This window comes from Mus caroli, unplaced genomic scaffold, assembly GCF_978045245.1.
Source record: "Mus caroli unplaced genomic scaffold, Mus_caroli_1 scaffold_13, whole genome shotgun sequence".
NCBI classification, from domain to species: domain Eukaryota; kingdom Metazoa; phylum Chordata; class Mammalia; order Rodentia; family Muridae; genus Mus; species Mus caroli.
Window position 1 is genome coordinate 113,778,512 of NW_028227268.1, and position 19,687 is coordinate 113,798,198.

Below are 19,687 nucleotides of genomic sequence, written 5' to 3' on the forward strand. Positions count from 1 at the left end.
CATAAAACGGAATTGTTTGATCTACAAGGAAAGCAATGCCATTTGAGCAACTCCAGTATAGGCCCCAAAGCCCATAGCTCTCGCAGGAAGGTCTAGCACAGCCATCTTAGGTTTATTCTGCCTAGGACTCCCTTTCATGGCAACTTTGAAATATAATTTTTTCTACTTGCTCTCCTACTATCATTCCGCAGTCACAGGTTTTTAACCAATGAAATCTAGTATTTAATTTTCCTTTTGACAAGTGTTTCTATTCTTCAAGGCATGAGAGACAGCCACATTCTCAACACTCAAAGTGCTCTTTCTGCTCAGATTGCCACAGTGTGTAGGATCTCTAGGGTACATACATGCCTCATGAGCCCGTGTGATGTCACCTGGCATACCTGTGCTTCAAACTGAGAACTAAAATGGATATAGGCAGTCAGGCAACCTGCAGACCTTTTGCTAAGGAAGTTATTAAATGTCAAAAGTGAAATAGCTTTATATTTACTGAAAGCCCTCATGTCGATAACATTTCATAAATTATAACTTGGGTAAAAACTAACATCAGAGTAAAAATAAGAGCTTGCTTTCCACACACCCCCTTGGTTAGTGGGTCTTCTACTGCCCTTTCTTCTGGGTCTTTTGCCACAGGCAATGGTCATCATTACACACAGTTCTATGTGAGTGGCTCTAAATCCAAAACCACAGTTTCTGGTGCTACAACTCCATGAGGAATACATGTTGCTAACAGATGGTATTCAGATTGGTGCTGAGGTGACAGTCACTACTATAAGAAAGATTACACTACACCTAGCAAAGGAGGGGCAGTCCAGCACCTCTGCAAAGCCTGAGCATCATGACTTCCTGTGTACATTATCACCAGTGACCTTCATAGAACCTCAAAGCTTAGCTTCATAGGATCCTGGGACAGATCATTATTTTCCTTTTGTGTGTTCTGATGATACAGTAGGGGCAGGGGCACTTACTAGTTCTAGATAAACTTTCCCTCCAGGAGTAGTACTTTAAAGAAAGCAGTCCTCCTATAAATTTATTTCATAAAGGAAACCAACTGATGCAGTGCCCAACATCCCATTACCTTCCAATTGGGACTTCATAACTAGGCTGTCATTCATCTGCCCTTTAAACTAGGATCCCCACAGACCTAATTATTTATGCCCAAATCCCATAGTCTGTCTAACCCTATGCCCAATTGAACTGTGTCACTTGATTCCAATGGAAACATTGGAGGTCCTTGTGTACATTTTATTTTTACTTGTTTGTTTTTGGTTTTTGGTTTTTAGTTTTTCTGAGACAGGGTTTCTCTGTGTAGCCCTGGTTGTCCTGGAACTTGCTCTGTAGACCAGGCTGGCCTCAAACTCAGAAATCCACCTGCCTCTGTCTCTCAAGTGCTGGGATTAAAGGCATGCGCCACCACTGCCCAGCTTATTTTTTTTTCTAATGTAATTAACTATTTGTACATGGTCTCCCATGTGGTCTATGTGGTCCCTAATTGGGCAAATTTGAGTAATGTATTATCTTTTCAAGGTGTTAGTTCCTGATCTGTAGAACTTTTAAAGCTGTGAAAAAAGAAAAAGTCTGGTCTGAGCAAGCAACATGGTGAGACTCAGGTACTAGATAGCTGCAGAAGAATAATTGGTATGTATTCTCAGGGGACCATTTCTGATTATTGGGTGCATGTTGCCTGTGCTTAGATTCTAGAGAAAAATAAAAAGCCATACATACATGGTAGGCAGGACAATCAGGATAGCAATGGGACACTATGTATAGGAAATTTGACCCAAAATACTAACACAGAGTGGGCAGCAAAGTCATTGCCACCAACTGAGGCAGGAAGATATCCCTGTTCCTGGGATCTGCCCCTACAGAGTCAGGGAGGTGGGCTAGGGATGAGAGGAGTGAGCTCCTTGCTCCTTGCATGAATCTGCCAACACCTACTTCCCTTTATTACCAAGTACAAAGAAGAGGAGGAAGAGACCCTACATCAGTTCCTCTTTCCACATCAGTTTCCCATGGTGTTACTGACTCCAAGGTATAGAAATACAGGAGCAAGTTCTTATGGTTTTATCACAATAGTATTTGCATGTGTTTATTTCTTACAGCCTTATTTGTCATGAAAAAATATAAACTGAATTCTTAAAAATTACATTAACTCATATTCTAGTAGCTATACCACAACCAGGTTTTGTTGAATAAATTTTATAATTTATATCTACCAGTAATTCAGCCTCAACCTACAACTTACATTCTCAGGACCAAAATTTAGAATGGGTAGACAATTTTAAGACTGCAGATGGTTTCAGGAAGTGGATGGCTCTTTCTATGAGTGTCTTCCCTCTGACATTTGTTGCCAACATTAGCAGAGAAGGAAATGGTAGGGAGCTGGACTTGAATTAATAAATCACCTGTCAATCTGAACAGGCTATAAAGCTTTATACAAGCATTCATAAAGGTTACAGAGTGTGAAGTGTTATTTTTTTCTGATGATACTTAATAAAGGTTAGCAGAGCACATAGTAACAATAGTTTCTAACAGGTTTATCTGCCAAATGATCAGCCACAAGCAAGCATAAGAAACAGCAAGGTAGACCCTTCCCATACCACAGTGCTCACTTGAAGCTACTAGAAACATGTCACCCACCCCTCATATGCTCTTTACATCCTGAATGGTAATGTTTTTCATAGTTACACATTATATATGTGTGCATACACACACACCTAGCAGGAACATAAAACTGCCAAGAATGTTGCATAATTCCAATCTAAAAAATATTAAATGAAAGTAAAAAGATGTGTCAACATGGAAGACTAAATTACTCCATAGTCAGAAGGATATGAAGAAAACAGGGAGGAACTGGGGGGGGGGGAGGGGGAATAGAGGAAAAGGAAACTATAATCAGGATTTATTGTGTGATAAACTATTTTCAATAAAAGGGGGAAAGACTACATTTTCTCTATAAAAATTATGATTAAATAAATTAAAGAAGATTAGAAAATCATTTAATGGATCAGTACAGGTAGCACAGAAACCAGGACCTCTTACCATTCTACCAGAATACTAAAGTTTGGATCCCAGCACCCACATTGGATGCTCACCCAAACCTACAAATCCAATTCCAAATTCAAGGGAAACAATGTACCTTGCAGCCTCTGTAGATACCTGCACACACCCTTACATACACTTGTTCATACATCCTTACACATATGTGTACATGCTCAAACACACACACACACACACACACAAACACATACACAGAGAGAGAAAAGAAAGGAAAGGAAAGGAAAGGAAAGGAAAGGAAAGGAAAGGAAAGGAAAGGAAAGGAAAGGAAAGAAAAGGAAAGGAAAGGAAAGGAAGAGGGGGGAGGGGGAGGGGGAGAGAGGGAGAGGGTGAGGGACAGGGAGAGGGACAGGAGAGGGACAGGGAGAGGGAGAGAAAGAAAGAAAGAAAGAAAAAGAGAAAGAGAAAGAGAAAGAGAAAGAGAAAGAGAAAGAGAAAGAGAAAGAGAGAGAGAGAGAGAGAGAGAGAGAAAGAGAAAGAGAAAGAGAAAGAGAAAGAGAAAGAGAAAGAGAAAGAGAAAGAGAAAGAGAAAGAGAAAGAGAAAGAGAAAGAGAAAGAGAAAGAGAAAGAGAAAGAGAAAGAGAAAGAGAAAGAGAAAGAGAAAGAGAAAGAGAAAGAGAAAGAGAAAGAGAAAGAGAAAGAGAAAGAGAAAGAGAAAGAGAAAGAGAAAATTATTTAAGGCATTCTAAAAGACAAGAGTTGTAATAAGTGTTCACAGAAACCCATAAGAAAATAATTACGTTTTCATGGAGTAAATGAAAGGAAAAAATGAAGAGATGGTTAATAGGGGAGAGATCTAACAGATTCATAAACACAGAAAAAGCTTTTAGTTATTCATCAGCCATGAAAAGGAGGAACCACGATGTCCCTCTTGCCCTCCTCTGTGGTCAGACACCTTTCTAAGCATACAGTTTATGGAAAGCAGGCATTCTGACACTGGCTGTGGGCAAGGTGCATAGCAATTCCAGCTTTTGATGAAGCACTCTGTGAGCAAGGAGGTCATTTTTTCTCTAGGCTTAATCTGGACCTTTCAATCATCTTCTCTTCACAATTTTCTTCAAAACAATGAGGGCTCAGTGCCTTCTGGGAAAAAGGAAGCAAAAAGTTTTAAGGAAACTGCCTGGGAATTTCTGTGTCTTTGACTTGATAATTATAGTTATTTTAACTGGCCCTCAGCTTCCCAGGACCTTCATTCACTACTGAGTGCCAGGAGAAATTAATTGGACCAAACAGTTTGGAAAGACCCCTTGTTACAACAGGGCATCACGCTGCTGGATTGACAAGAAAAACTGAAACAGACAACGAGACTCAATACCTGTTCTTGATGTGCTGGGGGGACCCAAGACACCTAAAGCTGCCATCCACCATTATGGCCAGCCGAGTACACAGAGCCTCGCACTCTTCCATGCTGTGAGGAAATAAACAAGTAGAAATGAGCTCTGTCCTAAAGGTGTGAACCTTTTTCAAGTTTCAAACATAAAAGAAGACACGAAACTAGCATTGGCCCAAATTATGGAACTTTTACTATATAACACTCATGAAAATGAAATAATGTGTTTTTAAAATTGCTAAGGTTTTATTTAAGTGGCCAATTATATCAGGGAATTATTAGCATGTCTATGTGCCTGGAAGAATAATCAGTAATAAAAAATGCAGGAGAGAACTATTTACAATCCTCCAAACTATGAAATACATGTGTAAGAGATGTTAACAAGCATGTGGTTTCTTTAAAAAGAGAATTATGTAATTTCATTGACAAGCACACATGAAATCTTGAGTTAATGGAATCAATAACAAGGGAAAGAATGAATATTTCAAAAATGGGAAACATAATCTGAAAATGAATAAAATATGGGTCCCCTTATTTGTTATCAAACACAAAGGGGTCAACTTGGGAACCATATGCAGATAAACAACAAAATGGAATTGTCAGTTCTATGTACATATTTGTGCAGACATATACATAATATGTGTGTCAGTAATAATCAAAGAAAAAGAAGCTATCAATTTGAGAGTCACACGGTCACATGAGAGGGTCTGAAGGACGGCTATGTGGGAATGGCCAGAGGGAGGAGAGGGAAGGTGGATAGTGAAGCTGTTCTATTTTACTAAAATAATGTATAAAAATTTGAAAGAATATATTTCATTGAAGTAGGACCTATAATTTTAAAAAAGTTTTATATTTTAATAGCATGTAAAATATGATATAAAATACTAGAAATAAACTTTTACTTTGTAACTATAATTTATTAAAATTATAAAATTATTTTAATATTAGTGTAGCATTATAAAGATTTATAATTCATAACTATTATAACTATGAGTTATAAATTATAATATGCAGATGTAATTTGATACAAATCAAGATGTAATCACCCCCATGAAAGTGAAAACTTAACTTGGAATTACTTAGAGAAAGGAAACTGAAAAAAGTTATGAGGGAAGATTGTGCTGTAATAGTCTGTTACAAAGATGGAGCACACTAAATTCATACCAGTGAAATGGCATTAGAACAAAAAAGGCTCAAGCATATGATAGGTAGTAGAAATTTGGAAGTGATTAATGTATGGGGATGCACTTTCTAAACATAACAATGTAGAAGAAATTCTGGAGGAGACAGAAGGTGTATGTACTTGGCAATTCAAAATCCCAGTCTTCTAACAAGAGTGTCAGATCCCAATGAACTAGCATTTAAAAGACACTGGAGAATATTCATTCTTGAATGCGATGTCTACATCACACCCACTTGCCCAAGGTTTGGGAATCATTGTAGGGATGAGGTCAAAGCCAGAGGTTGTTGGTGTCTTGACAGAAACAGCATCTTCTAGACAAAAAAGGGCAGATGCACATATCAACTCACAGTGATTACAGCAGCATGCAGAAAACCTGCAAAAGCCTAAGCCAGACAAAATCCCAGCAAGGAGGGGATAAAGTGGTCATTAAGTCCTACTCCTAGTCAATAGGTATCCTTCAATGATGTAACCTGAGTAAGTCAACTATGCTCCAGTGGGTAGCCAGACTCCCGCAAACAATATAAACAGAATAAACCAGACTTTTTGGATTAAACAGAATTGATGACACAATGTTGGACAGGTAAGGAAGGTGAAGGGGTATCTGGGATAATAATACCCATCATCTGGAATTCTCAAAGAATTAAGAAAGTTAAAATCTAATTTAGTACACTAAATAGTTAGTAAACAAAAAATAAATCAACAGACCATGAGCTATTCAATGCCAAGTTCTGTATTGTAAAACAGGTGTCCTTTCCCTTTTAGTCCATTTCAAATGAAAAAAAAAATGAGTTGTCAAATCAATAAAGTGTGTAGTTGATTACAGATATTTCCTTCAAAAATTCAAAATGGGTCATCTCATATGTAGACAGTGGAATAAAAATGCCATACATCTTGAAAATTATATTTGGCAATGATTCATATTCTAGGAACTGGGAAATGAGAACTGTGAGTTACATAACCACTTATTTATGATACCTCTAGTGAGGACAGCTGCTGGGAGCCTGAGGACATCCCTGCCCTATAGAGACCTCAACTCGGGTCTGCTCTTTCCTTGACTACTCCACAGGAAGGAATTTCAGGTGAATCAGGGTGAAGTGAAATAGAAAGTTTATTAAGAACACAGGGAGGTACACAGAAAAAGCTGTTCACACTGAAGACCTCACAGGCTTCTCTAGAGAGTCCTGCTTAAGCATCTCACACTTTCACGTGTTTCTCTGGCTTTTAAAGCTGCACTACTCAACAGTCATTTATAAAAGTCTACCACTGTAAGCAAAGCTTAAAAATTAATCCAAGTTTGACTTTAACATTTGTTTAACAGGTTTCTGATCATGTTGTGGGAAGAATACCAAGTCATTCTTGTATTACTTTCTTAAACGTACTCTGGACAAACAGATGTCCACGTCATTGTTAGCATGAGTTCCAACCTTGAAGTGAATGCCTTAGCAGGTCTAAGTGGACTGTATCACATGTTGAACACATGAACTACATAGCATATTGGTCCAACTAAACCTGAGCCTGAAGCTCAGGGCAAAGAATTTTTTTTTAATAGAAAGAAGACAATAGATAGCCTGAAAATGGTAACAGTAAAACCAACCATGGGCCATTTACTTAACAACAAAGTAAGCATGAACTTTCCTGCCTAGATGGTCATCCTGCCTGGTACAGATATGTGGTGAGCTGAGACTGGGATTTAAAGCATCATACTGGAACTTTGGTGTCAGCATTGGGTGTATGAGGAGAAAGCTAAATGTCCTTCTTACTCTCCATTTTCTGGCCCATGTTTTCCCAAGATGCTGTGTGTTAAGGAATATATAGAGGAAAACATTGCATAAAAATCACAGAATTGGCAGGACGTGGTGTCGCACGCCTTTAATCCCAGCACTTGGGAGGCAGAGGCAGGTGGATTTCTGAGTTCCAGGACAGCCTGGTCTACAAAGTGAGTTCCAGGACAGCCGGGGTTATACAGAGAAACCCTGTCTCAAAAAAGAAAAAGAAAAAAAAAAGAATAGAAAAGAAAAGAAAAGAAGAGAAGAGAAGAGAAGAGAGGAGAGGAGAGGAGAGGAGAGGAGAGGAGAGGAGAGGAGAGGAGAGGAGAGGAGAGGAGAGGAGAGGAGAGGAGAGGAGAGGAGAGAAGAGAAGAGAAGAGAAGAGAAGAGAAGAGAAGAGAAGAGAAGAGAAGAGAAGAGAAGAGAAGAGAAGAGAAGAAAAGAAAAGAAAAGAAAAATCACAGAATTGATTTCCTGACCCTCTGTCAACAGAAATATGTAGCAGTGGGTTATAGGGAACTGGGGGTAGCCACTAAAAAGTCCCAGATGCTGGGGAAGCTCCTAGGACTCAACAGCAATGACTTTAGCCGAAATACCCAACAAAGAGAAGATAGAACCTGTTGAGACCACCTCCAGTAAATAAGTAGAGGTCTGAGTTGAGGGATGGGGCCACCACTCACCTCAAAATGATTAACCCAGAAATGTTCCTGTGCAAAGGAAGACAGGGACAAAAAGTGGAGCAGAAACTGAAGAAAAGACCATCTAGAGACTGCCCGACTTAGGGATCCATCCGTCTCAGACACCAAGTCCTAACACTATTGCTGATGCCAAGAAGTGCTTGCTGATAGGAGCCTGGTATGGCTGTTCCCTGAGAGGTTCTACCAGCACCTGACCAATATAAATGAGCATACTCACAGCCAACCATCTGACTAAGCCCAGAGACCCCAATGGAAGAGTTACTGGAAGGACTGAAGGAGCTAAAGGGGATTACAACCCCACACAAAGAACTAACTGAACCACTCAGAGATCCCAGTGACTAAACCACCAACAGAAGAGCATGCATGGAGGGAGGTAGAACTCCAGATACATATGTAGCAGGGGATGGCCTTTTAATGACATCAATGGGAGGGGAGGCCCTTGGTCCTATGGAGGCTTGATGCACCAGCATAGAAGGATTCTAGAGTTGTGAGGTGGGAGTGAGTGAGTGGGTGGAGGAGCACCCTCATAGACTAGGCTAAGGGTAGAGGAAGGATAGGATGGAGGGTTGTAGAGTGGTAACTAGGAAGGGAGATATCATTTGAAATGTAAACAAGCAAAATGATTGATTAAAAAAAAAAACACAGAATCATACAAGACTCCCTTGTCTTCATTCACATTGAGTCATTCATGTCTTTATAGTTTATGAATAGGGAGAAATCAATCTGCATATATGCAAATTATAATATTGACGTGAAAGCAAATGAATAGAAGGAAAGAGAGATATTGCAATGATTTATGATTTTTGAGAGAATAGCTCATAGTAATTATATATATATATATATATTATGAGAAATATAAAGATTTTTCATCATGGACTTTAAGCCCCAAGCCTGGTGCCAGCAACAGATGTGAACAGAGTCTGTGCATCAGTGGGCAGTTGCTAAAACTCCAGAGCAATGTGAACATCTGGAGCAAGAATGAGCATATACTCATTACTATAAAGTCAAGTAACTGTCAAATGTATTTGTTTCAGCAAAATTTTCCATTTGGAAGAGAAAAAGAATAACAAAAACTCATGTGTGGTACATCTGAGTGGGGAAATAATTGAATAATTATCTCCAAAACCAGCTACAAAACAGGACATATTTAAGAAAACAGACATTTCAGAACTCCAGGAATAGACCAAAGATACTTAGATACTTAACTCTGTGAGGACAATGCCAAAAAGCCACTGCACAGTGAGAAGATAATAATCTGTACCTGCAACTTATGGACCACTATCTCCCTGCCCAGATTCATCAACAGGCCACTTAGGGACAGAGAAGGAAGGCCAGGAGAACTGAAGAACTCACCAGAAACCTACACACAGTTTCAAGAAGGGAGAAGGAAGAATCAGAGGATTTGCACATCAATAGAAACCATCCAGTCTTGGAATAAATTTCAGGGGAAGAAATGAAACAAAACAGACAAATATTACAAAATTATTTTCAGTATTTATAGATACAATGTTATCTAATGTGTCCATTCTTCAATAAAAAGGTGACAGGGATAATAAACTATACTACCTTTATCATTCCATGTTATAGTTAATCCACATCCTTCTAGTAAATTTTCAGTGATAGGAATCACAAAGAACTCTTTGTCAAGCTTAACCTAGTTTAATTCAAAAGGAGCAAAGGAAGAAACTAGGAAAATTTCTAAAAATATTGAAAATTAAAGAACATTTCTAAAGAAACCATGTATCAGGAGCCAATCACAGAGGAGACTGAGAAACATTTTGAGTGAAACAAAACTGCAGTAGGGGAAGAAAGAAGCTGGTGAAGAGACCCAGCTTGTTGGTAGAGCCTCCCTGAAAGGCCTGGAATTGAGACAGTGCTATGTATTGTGTGCAGGAGCATATCCCAGTGAGGAAGAGGAGAATATTAACAATAAACCTCCAATAATGCAATGGGAAATTAGTAATTTCCCCACAAAAGCAGTTTTAGAACAATTGACTATCCAAATGCATAAAAGTAAGTTGATACTCTTCCCATATACTATATATAAAATAGCTTTAAATATATCAAAGATTATTAAAACCTAACAGTATTAACCTGTCTTAGAACAAACATTGTCATGTATTCAGGGCAAAATGTTCTTAGCTATAATTTTGAAGTACAAAGCTTAAAAACATAGAGCAGTTAGAATTAATTAAAAACTTTATTTATATTTTCAGTGATAGACACAGACTGAGAAAAAATATTTTTAAAGTATATATCCAAAGGGAGACCTGAACACAGAATCTAACAATATTCACTATGTATAGCCTTTTCAAACTAAATATTATAGTATAAATACAACTTCACAAAACAAACAGACAAACAAACAAACAAGAAAGAACAGATGCTATGAGCCTTGTAGTAAAGGTCTATAATCCCAGTGACTTGGGAGGCTAAGACAGGAGAAATACAATTTTCTTGGGCAGCTAAGACAGGAGAAATACACACAATATAAGTCCACCCTGAATTAGAAAGAAAATTGAAGGTCAGCCTTAACAACTTTGATGACTTGCCTTAAAAGAACAGGTAAATGAGAGATGGGGGATATAGTTCACTAAAACACTTGCCTAGTATGTGTGAGGCTCTATGTTCAATTTTATTACCACCAAAGAAAAAAGGAGATTCTTCTAAAGTCAAACATCAGCTCACTGCACAGTCCAACAATCAAGCTACTTGGCATTTACTCAAAAGGTCTGAAAAACATCCACATAAAAACCTACACATGGATGTTTATAACAGCTTTACCCGTAATTACCCAAACTTGTCAGTAATCAAAGCATCTGTCAGTACGTGAGCAGATAAATAAACTGCAACACAGCCAGACAATAGAATATTGCTTGCTGTTGAAAGGCAATGGGCTTGCAAAGCAGGAGAAAACGTGAGGGAAATCAGGAAACAAGCCAGCCTTGAAAGTCTTGTATGGAATTCCAGATGTGTGACTTCTGGAAAAGGTACAACTATACAAGCAGTAAAATGTCTGCTTGCCAGAGGCCAGGCAAAGGAAGCATGAACAGGGGACGTGGAGAACTTTCCAAGCGATGTAGTATGCTAGGGTGGATTTGGAGACTGAATATTTTTCCAAAGCCGTGGGATGCCCAAAACCAAGAAGAAAGGTACTATAAGCATGGATTCAGATGATGATATTGTGTGTCTATGAGGGTTTACTTACTATAGCAAATGTCCCACTCTAGACAAGTGTTGATAAATGTGTCCACATGTTATGGGTGTAGGTGCAGAGTTAATCTCTTTACATTTGTTTATTTTATTTATTATATTTGTGTGTGCGTTCTCCTTCTTGTCTGTGTGTGACTATGGGTACATGTATGTATATGGAGGTCTGCAGACAGCTTTTAGGAGTTTTTCTCCTTCAACTCTGGCTTTGGGGAATCAAACTTGGATCTTCAGACTTCCCCAGCTAATGCTTTTACCCACTGAACTATAGTGCCAGTCCTATTTCTAAAAGTATTAATCATGTTTAATCATGCACTATTCAGCAAGGATAAGAAAGGAACATACTAGCAGAAGATGGCCTAGTCGGCCATCATTGGGAAGAGAGGCCCCTTGGTCTTGTAAACTTTATATGCTCCAGTACAGGGGAACGCCAGGGCCAAGAAGTGGGAGTGAGTGGGTAGGGGAGCAGGGTGGGGGTAGGGTATAGAAGACTCTTAGGATAGCATTTGAGATGAAAATGAAGAAAATATCTAATAAAAAATTGAAAAAAATTAAAAAAAGATCCTGTAATCTCCTGTAATGTAGGTAAACATTATGTACTCTATAAATGAAAGTGATCAGATACAAATCTGTACATGTCATATAATCCTATGAATATGAAATGCCCATAAAAGTCAAATTTTAGATCTTAACAGTTCTTGACACCTTATTCATGGCATATTTTACTTATACATAGAAGTAAATCAAGCCTAAATTTATAATATCTTTTTCATTTCATCTTCAGGGTTGTCATTATCCAAATGCTATCACTCTCCATGTAATGGTTACATGAAATCTACATTTGTATTGCTGTATGGCACATAAGTGTTTCATTAATCTAAGAGGGGAACCCTAGTGGAGAATTTCAATTATAAAATTAATTCTATAATATGATCCAGTAATCCAGCATGCATTTCAGATGACTTACAGTGAAAACAGGGTGACCCTGGGTAAAAAGGAGTTGGACATTCTTAAGAACAGCCCTCAGCTAAGCAATCACAGCTAGAGTGGATCTATGGACACAGATCATGGAAAGTCTCCAGTTCTAACTCTGTTCCTGTATAGAGGTTGGCTACCTGGTATAACCTCTCTGTCTCCATCTCTCAAAGGGCTGTTGGGACTGAAGACTACTGAAGGTTCTTCCCTTCCATTCTCTGGGTGACCTCATTGCTACAAAAGCTTGTTCAGAAATTAGCAATCAGAAGGGACAGTTCACCTGTGAGAGGTTAGCACTGCAGCACAGCCATCCCGAACCTCTTGTGTTATTGTTTGCCAGAGGTACCGCTTAGAGCAGGGGTCCATCCCAGAGCTTGGTTCATCCTAAGAGGAAGAAAACACACAGTGTTGGTCATTTGGTAAATACAGACAGAAATGGACATCTTCTGTCCCATGAGAATAGACCCTGGCTGGGAGGTAACCCTCATTGCGATCCTAACAGGGAACTCTGCATTGACTTCCCTTCCCTCCTTCACAATAAAGAAGGAAGGGAAGTGATTCATATGAGTTTCTGGATCCTCCACTTCTGCAAAAGGCCACACAAGAGGTCTTAATTATTCCAACTAGTTACAGTCCTTCTATTGTACCTTAATCATTGAGGTCTTGGGCTCTGGGAAACTTTTGGTGAGGCTAGAAGTAGCAAAGACTAGACCAGACTCTCCATGCTATAGAGCCTCCATTAAACCCCTTTAAACAGTATGTAAGGGTCAGATACTCTGTAAACCTCAGTTGCTCTTTGCCTTGGTATGTGCCTGAGGATAAGGCTACAGAGAACCAACAGAGAAACCTTCGCAAACAGCCATCATGTCTTTGTACAATAAGAATACACAGGAATGAATATATGGGGAATTGCCCCAAGAAAAGAACCAGAGAGCTCTTAGCCAGGCCCGACTTCTATGGGCTGAGAAAAAACATATCACCCTAAAAACTTGCATACACCTGACAGGAAGAACCAAGATTGTATGTGCACATATAGAATGTCCCCAGAATCATTCACCTGACTGACTGGTGAAGGTTTCCCTCCAAAAAGTAGTTATTAAGACAGTCCTGTGAGATGCCTGCTTCAGATCTGAGATAGTAAGGTGAGAGTCCATGCAGTTATGATGCCACCAGATGCACACAGTAAATTTCCAGTAACAACTTCGGTGTAACAAAAAATGGTGACATGGGTAAGAAGACGGGAGATTATTATCTTCAGAAAACTCAGTAAGATAAAGTAATTACAACTAGGAAAGTCAGGAGAATCATAAAATAATAATAAAAAAAAAACACATGAACAGAGGTTGGGAAGGAGATGAAAATGAGGTACAAGGAACTGATGGTAATTCTGAAGCAGGAAAATCAAAAAGAAAAATGATAAGAGTAACAGAGTATTTACTGCAGTCTGGATTCAGCCAATGAGAGAGTCATAAACAGAGGCTATTTAAAATTATCTACTCATAGTAGAAAGGGGAAAAGATAGGCGAGCAATGAAAAAGCACTCCTGGGGGAAAACGACTGTTCTTAGGCATTGTTGGAGCAAAGGTAAATTAGGGGAGTCAAAACAGATTGATGATGGAGGGAGCAACCACATAAGCATTTAGGGGAGTCAAAACAGATTGATGATGGAGGGAGCAACCACATAAGCATGGCAGCCAGCAGGTCCACTCATGTGTACACAGCCAAAGGCAATGAGATGAGAATGGTGGAATATAGGCATACACTAACACAACTACTGAATCTATATTCACATCAGTCAGTGTGTGGAAGTACCCAACATCAAATGCATGGATCCAAGGTGAGAGGCTCTCGAGGAGGCATATAAGACACAGGTGCTTTGAAGCAATGTACATAAAAAATACAGCAGGGATATTAAGGGAAAGTATGGCAAATGGATGGATCTGGAGGATATCATCCTGAGTGAGGTAACCCAATCACAAAAGAACTCACATGATTTGCACTCACTGATAAGTGGATATTAGCCCAGAAACTTAGAATATCCAAGATACAATTTACAAAACACATGAAACTCAAAAAGAACGAAGACCAAAGTGTGAAAACTTCGCCCCTTCTTAGAATTGGGAACAAAATACCCATGGAAGGAGTTACAGAGACAGTTTGGAGCTGAGAAGAAAGGATGGACCATCTAGAGACTGCCCCACCCAGGGGTACATCCCATAATCAGCCACCAAACGCATACACCAGCAAGATTTTCCTGAAAGGACCCTGATATAGCTGTCTCTTGTGAGGCTATGCCCATACCTAGCAAACACAGAAGTGGATGCTCACAGTAAGCTATTGGATGGAACACAGGGCCCCCAATAGAAGAGCTAGAGAAAGTATCCAAGGAGCTGAAGGGGTCAGTAATCCTATAGGTGGAACAATAATATGAACTAACCAGTACCCCCAGAGCTCGTATCTCTAGCTGCATATGTAGCAAAAGATGGCCAATTTACAAAAATGTAAATGAAGTAAATACCTAATAAAAAATCGGAAAAAAATTGATTTAACTAAAGGGTGGTAAAGATCACTGCAATAAAAAATATACAGCAGGTAGCAGGACATGAAGTGGGGATTACAGTATGAAACGAAAGGAAGGAGGAGAAGAAATGCTAAAGATGTTTGAAAAAAGACAGATGAAATATTATTTTATGCTTATACTCCCCTTTTTAATGGATATGACACAAGGGGTGATATGCTATCCTAAGAGCCATGAACAATCTAACAAAGCATCAGGGTCAGGCAATGGGAAACTTTCTTGCTTGCTTCCTAGAACTTAAAATAAGATTCTATTGCCAAAAAAATTGCAAAAATGTTGGGCAGGACTTGGAGGAAGCAAGATGCAAGTCTCCTCCCTGAAGACTAGCACTCAGTATCAGATGGTGCTATGTAAGTCAGCAAGAAAAAATGTAGTCAGCAGTCTTACCCAGATAAGACTTAGGACTTAAAGCTTAGGATGTCATTAATGAATAGCCAGATCAGATAGCCCAACTGACACAATGGTGGCACTGTTATCTGTCTAATTATACTTAAGGTATTTATTCAGGCCTGCTATTGCAAACCTATCCAGTGATTCATAGCTAGAAACAACGGAGCCCCTAAAAGAGAGCATGCTACTGCCATTTTCTTATACCAATATAATTTTTCATTGTATTCTACATATTTATCTACAACCAAACTTTTGGCTACTTTGTGTATTCTCTCTTCCACCCTTTTCTATTTCTTTTTCTTTCCTTTCAACCCCCTAACATTACATGAGAGAGAACAAAGGATAGATGAAAACAGGATAGTTTGATCTTCACCATCAGAATATCTAATTTCTTATCATCTCTTTGCATATGACTACTTGACAAACTACAACCAACATCATCCAACCACCAACTGGCCAAACAGCCCCTTCTCTTACAGCTAGCATTTATATATCTCCTGAAAAGTCCCCCAAACATCACATACTCTCAAACTATCTGCATCTGGTAAATTCATGCCCCTGTTAGAGCATAAGACAAATCATAGTCACTTCCTATAAAGCAGCCCCATATTCTCACACCTGGGATTAAAACAAAAACATTCCCATAATATTTTTGTGCTTTTTAAAGAAAAAAAAATTCTCACTACATTTATCCTTGCATTCACAGATAACTCTTATCTTTTGACAAAAATAAAAGAAAGAAAAAAGCTTATTTTCCCACCAGATGGAGACATTAGTGACCAGGAGATAGCTATCTCAGTTGATACATTCAACCTATACATTAGGAAAATCACATTAGAGGGGAAAAAAAGATTATAAGGTAAAATGATCTGCTCTCCTGCTGTCATATAGCGTCTTTTAGAAATACAGGTAAGTTGCACCCATGAAATGTTAACAGAGTGATTGCTTATATATAAGGACCTCAGCACTCTAGATATCAATATGGAAGGGAAAGAGTCTATAAGATCCAATATTGACATGGAGAGTTACAGCAATCAAGGTTGTTGAGAAAGGGAGAATCAAACTTCCTGATAAGTTACACAATCCCAAGTAATCAGCCCTAAAAAATACATACAAGCAATACAAAAGGGCTCAGGGTGCTTGTGTATTTGATTGTGTGTGTGTGTGTGTGTGTGTGTGTGTGTGTCTGAGACAATGACACTTCAATAAAGCAGCAGGAAAGAGACACATTTTCACACCAGTTTGGTTTCTCTTGGCGATCTGGTAAAGAAAGCAAAGCATGATGATTTTAAAATGAAACCTCTGCTTCCATAAACTTTCAGAATGGCCTCCACCAGAAAGATCTATGACAGTAGAAGGGACATCATTTATTGAAGAATAGCAAATAAATTGAAGTTTCTTGGAACCTGAAGCTTTCCTCTTCAATAAACTCCCAAGTACTTGTTATCTGAACCACTTTTAAGAGCAATCTTGCCCAGCTGTGTGATGCATGTCTCTGCTCTTTGCAGTGAGGGAGCATTAAGCATATATCTCTTAAGAGCTTCTGGTCATCAACTTCCCCCAAAGAAGAAAGCCGAAGGTAAATGGGTGAGGAAGACTGAACAGGAAAACAAACACTTGGTCTTTTCTGCAAATCTAGTGACATATGTGTACTGAATAAAAAGTAGGAAAACAGAAAAGTCGGGTCTGGTATTGCTCAGGCAGGAGGTTGAACGGGTGATTCAAAACTTTCCTGGTTCTTGTCCTTCTTGTCTCTGTAGAGAATATCATGACATTGGTTTAATCAGGTGACTTGAATTATCACAGCAACTCACCAGACACCGGGTGACATACTTAATAAGGATTATTTAACTTACTGCTTTCAACATCTCCATAAGACAGACACAAAGAAGAGTACTACTTTGAGACAAAGACATAATAGATCAAATGTCAAGAACACCCTGAGGAAGTGTAGTACCTCATCTAAACCTGATCACTTGGCCACTCTGCTGGAATCCTGGGCTCTCACAGTAAATGGGAATAAGAATATGTGAAAGAAGAAACATGTGGGTATATAATAAGACAAGGAAATGGCTCCAGAGTAGAGGCACCTTCAATCGAACAAGGAAACATACCATGCCTAGATGAGTATAAGAGCATCCAGTCAGAAGTGAGGATGAAGGCCAGGGAACCTCTAAACTCAACCCAGTCTACCTCTTCTTGACAGGACAGCATCATAGCAGAATGGGGAAAGTATATACATATATACTGTATATGTATATATCGATTATAACAAAGAGCATTGCTATCGGTCCTTTTAATAGCAAACTAAAAGCAAGCAGTTTCTAAGTGCAACTAGTAGATGATAAAATCATTTTTTCAACATATATCTCCTGAGTCTTCATTAACTTCCCCAGGGAAATGCTATTTTCATGTGTGAGCAATAATTTAAAAAGATAGCTCCTAAAAATGGTGAAACTTTGGATGGACTGTGGTGATTAGAATCCTATCAATAGCACAGGAACAAGATTTTTCACTTGTTTAAACGGGATTGTGCACAGTTAAACCAATTTTTAATTGCACAGCAATTAGCTTTGCTTATTAATAGAAAATCTCCTCTCCCTAGCTACAGTAACCTGAATTGGTTTTTCTCAGACAGAAGACAGGCTGCCTGTTATCAAGGCCATGCACCTCCTCTGTCACGTGCTAGAACTCTCTCAGCCTTCCTCTGTATCCATGTTGCATGGATGGATGGATGGACAGCTTTCCATCACCATACTCACTACCTGAGAGAATCACTCATATAAAGAAAGACCGCTTCATCTGGCTTTATTTTAGAGGTTCAAACCAGGACTGGCCCTGTTGCTTTAGGTTCTACATCAAGACAAGTCAGTATATCAGAGCAAGGATGTGCAATTGAGCAATACTTTTTCCTTCTTGGCCAGGAACTGAAACAAGAGTCTTCCTACCTACTCAGAACACTCCTACAATGACGTAATGACCTTCCTATAAAACCTCTTAGAGCAGTGGTTCTCAAGATGTGGATGATGACTTCTTTGGAGGTTTCATATCAGATATTACCTGCATATCAAATATTTATATTGTTATTCATTTACTAGCAAAATTTCAGTTATAAAGTAGCAACAAGAGAATTTGTGATGGGGTTACCACAACATGAGGAACTATATTGAAAGGTCACAGCATTAAAAATATCGAGACCCACTGTCTTAGAAATTCTACTACCTCTCATATCACTAAGAGCTATGAAAGATGCTGTTAGCACATGGATTTGGAGAGATGGCAAATTAAACACAGAAAACTCTAATGCCTAACCTTATGATTTACCATAGGTGTATGTCAGTACAGCTACAGTAAATATAGACCCATACATAAGGTTTCAAAGCAACTCTTGAGAAGAAATAATCGTCTTGAAAAGAATAATCAAAAAAGCGCAGTGATTAATTATCCAATACCAAAAGTTCAGCCCTGAAAATATACATATGAGTAGCATTACACAGACTGATCAAGTTATATTTTAAAGTATATATGTATACATATATATGCTCAATAATAATTAATTAAAAAGGACTATGAATTTGAAAGAAAGAAGGGAGGATATATGGGAAGCTTTGGATGGAGGAAAGAGGAAGCAGAAATGTTTTAATTTTATTATAATCTCAAAAATAAATAAATAAATAAATAAATAAAACTAAAACAATAAATAAATGTTAAAAAAAACACGTATGTATGTTTGGATAAAAGGTGAACACTGATATTTTAATTTTCATTTAATGTCAACATATTTATGTGAATCTACCAAAAGAAAAATGTCTTATTTTTGTAAAATGACACCAGTGTCTTACAATATGTTGGAGAATATTTACTTAGGGCAGAATAGTCTATAACTCTATAGAGTCAGTGATCAATGTCTCAAGTCCTGAAGTTCCTGGTGAAGTTCTAAAAGTTGAAATAATTTCTATCACATGTTTAAGGCATCAACACAACTGGGTATTCCAACTACTCACCAATAAAAGAATATCAGGCTTTCCCACCAGGGCCAGGGCTGTGGAGAGCTTCCGTCTGGTGCCCCCACTGTAAGTGGCTACAGGTTTGTCCACATGAGATTCAAGGTGCAAGCGCCTCACCAGGTCTGCAGCAACCTGGAAGAGAGAAGCTTGTCCATGAACCTTTCTCCATGATGCCTACATGAGTTGGATTGTCCTCTGACTCCTGCTTCTTTCTACCATGCTTGTATTCCTCTCACCCAGAGGACCAGAGGCCTTCCTCACCCTGTTTCACTTTATAGAAAGGGAGCAATGGAGAGAGAACAGAGAGAAGAGGGTCGCATGTCAGCAGACACTTAGGATGCGCGGGAATGGAAATATGAGGACTCTGAATCAATGTTAAGTCTAGATCAATATCCACATTCTGGTGAGTAGAATAAAGGGGACCCAAAGGAAGGCCGAGAAGGAACTGGATAGAAAAGAAACAAAATGAGGTAGCAAAACCTCAAGGAAACTGGCA

At 38.7% G+C, this 19,687-nt stretch overlaps 1 protein-coding gene across 1 annotated transcript in view; it reads right to left on the reverse strand.

Annotated features, from left to right (window-relative positions):
- The window catches only part of Abca13 (ATP binding cassette subfamily A member 13), a 485,227-nt gene that overhangs the window by 42,291 nt on the left and 423,249 nt on the right, over window positions 1–19,687 (reverse strand). The window contains exons 57-59 of the mRNA XM_021177120.2: window positions 19,189–19,323; window positions 12,497–12,600; window positions 4,370–4,462 (exon numbers count right to left, since the gene is read on the reverse strand). Of these exons, the coding sequence (XP_021032779.1) occupies window positions 4,370–4,462; window positions 12,497–12,600; window positions 19,189–19,323 (332 nt within the window). The remainder of the gene's footprint in view (window positions 1–4,369; window positions 4,463–12,496; window positions 12,601–19,188; window positions 19,324–19,687) is intronic.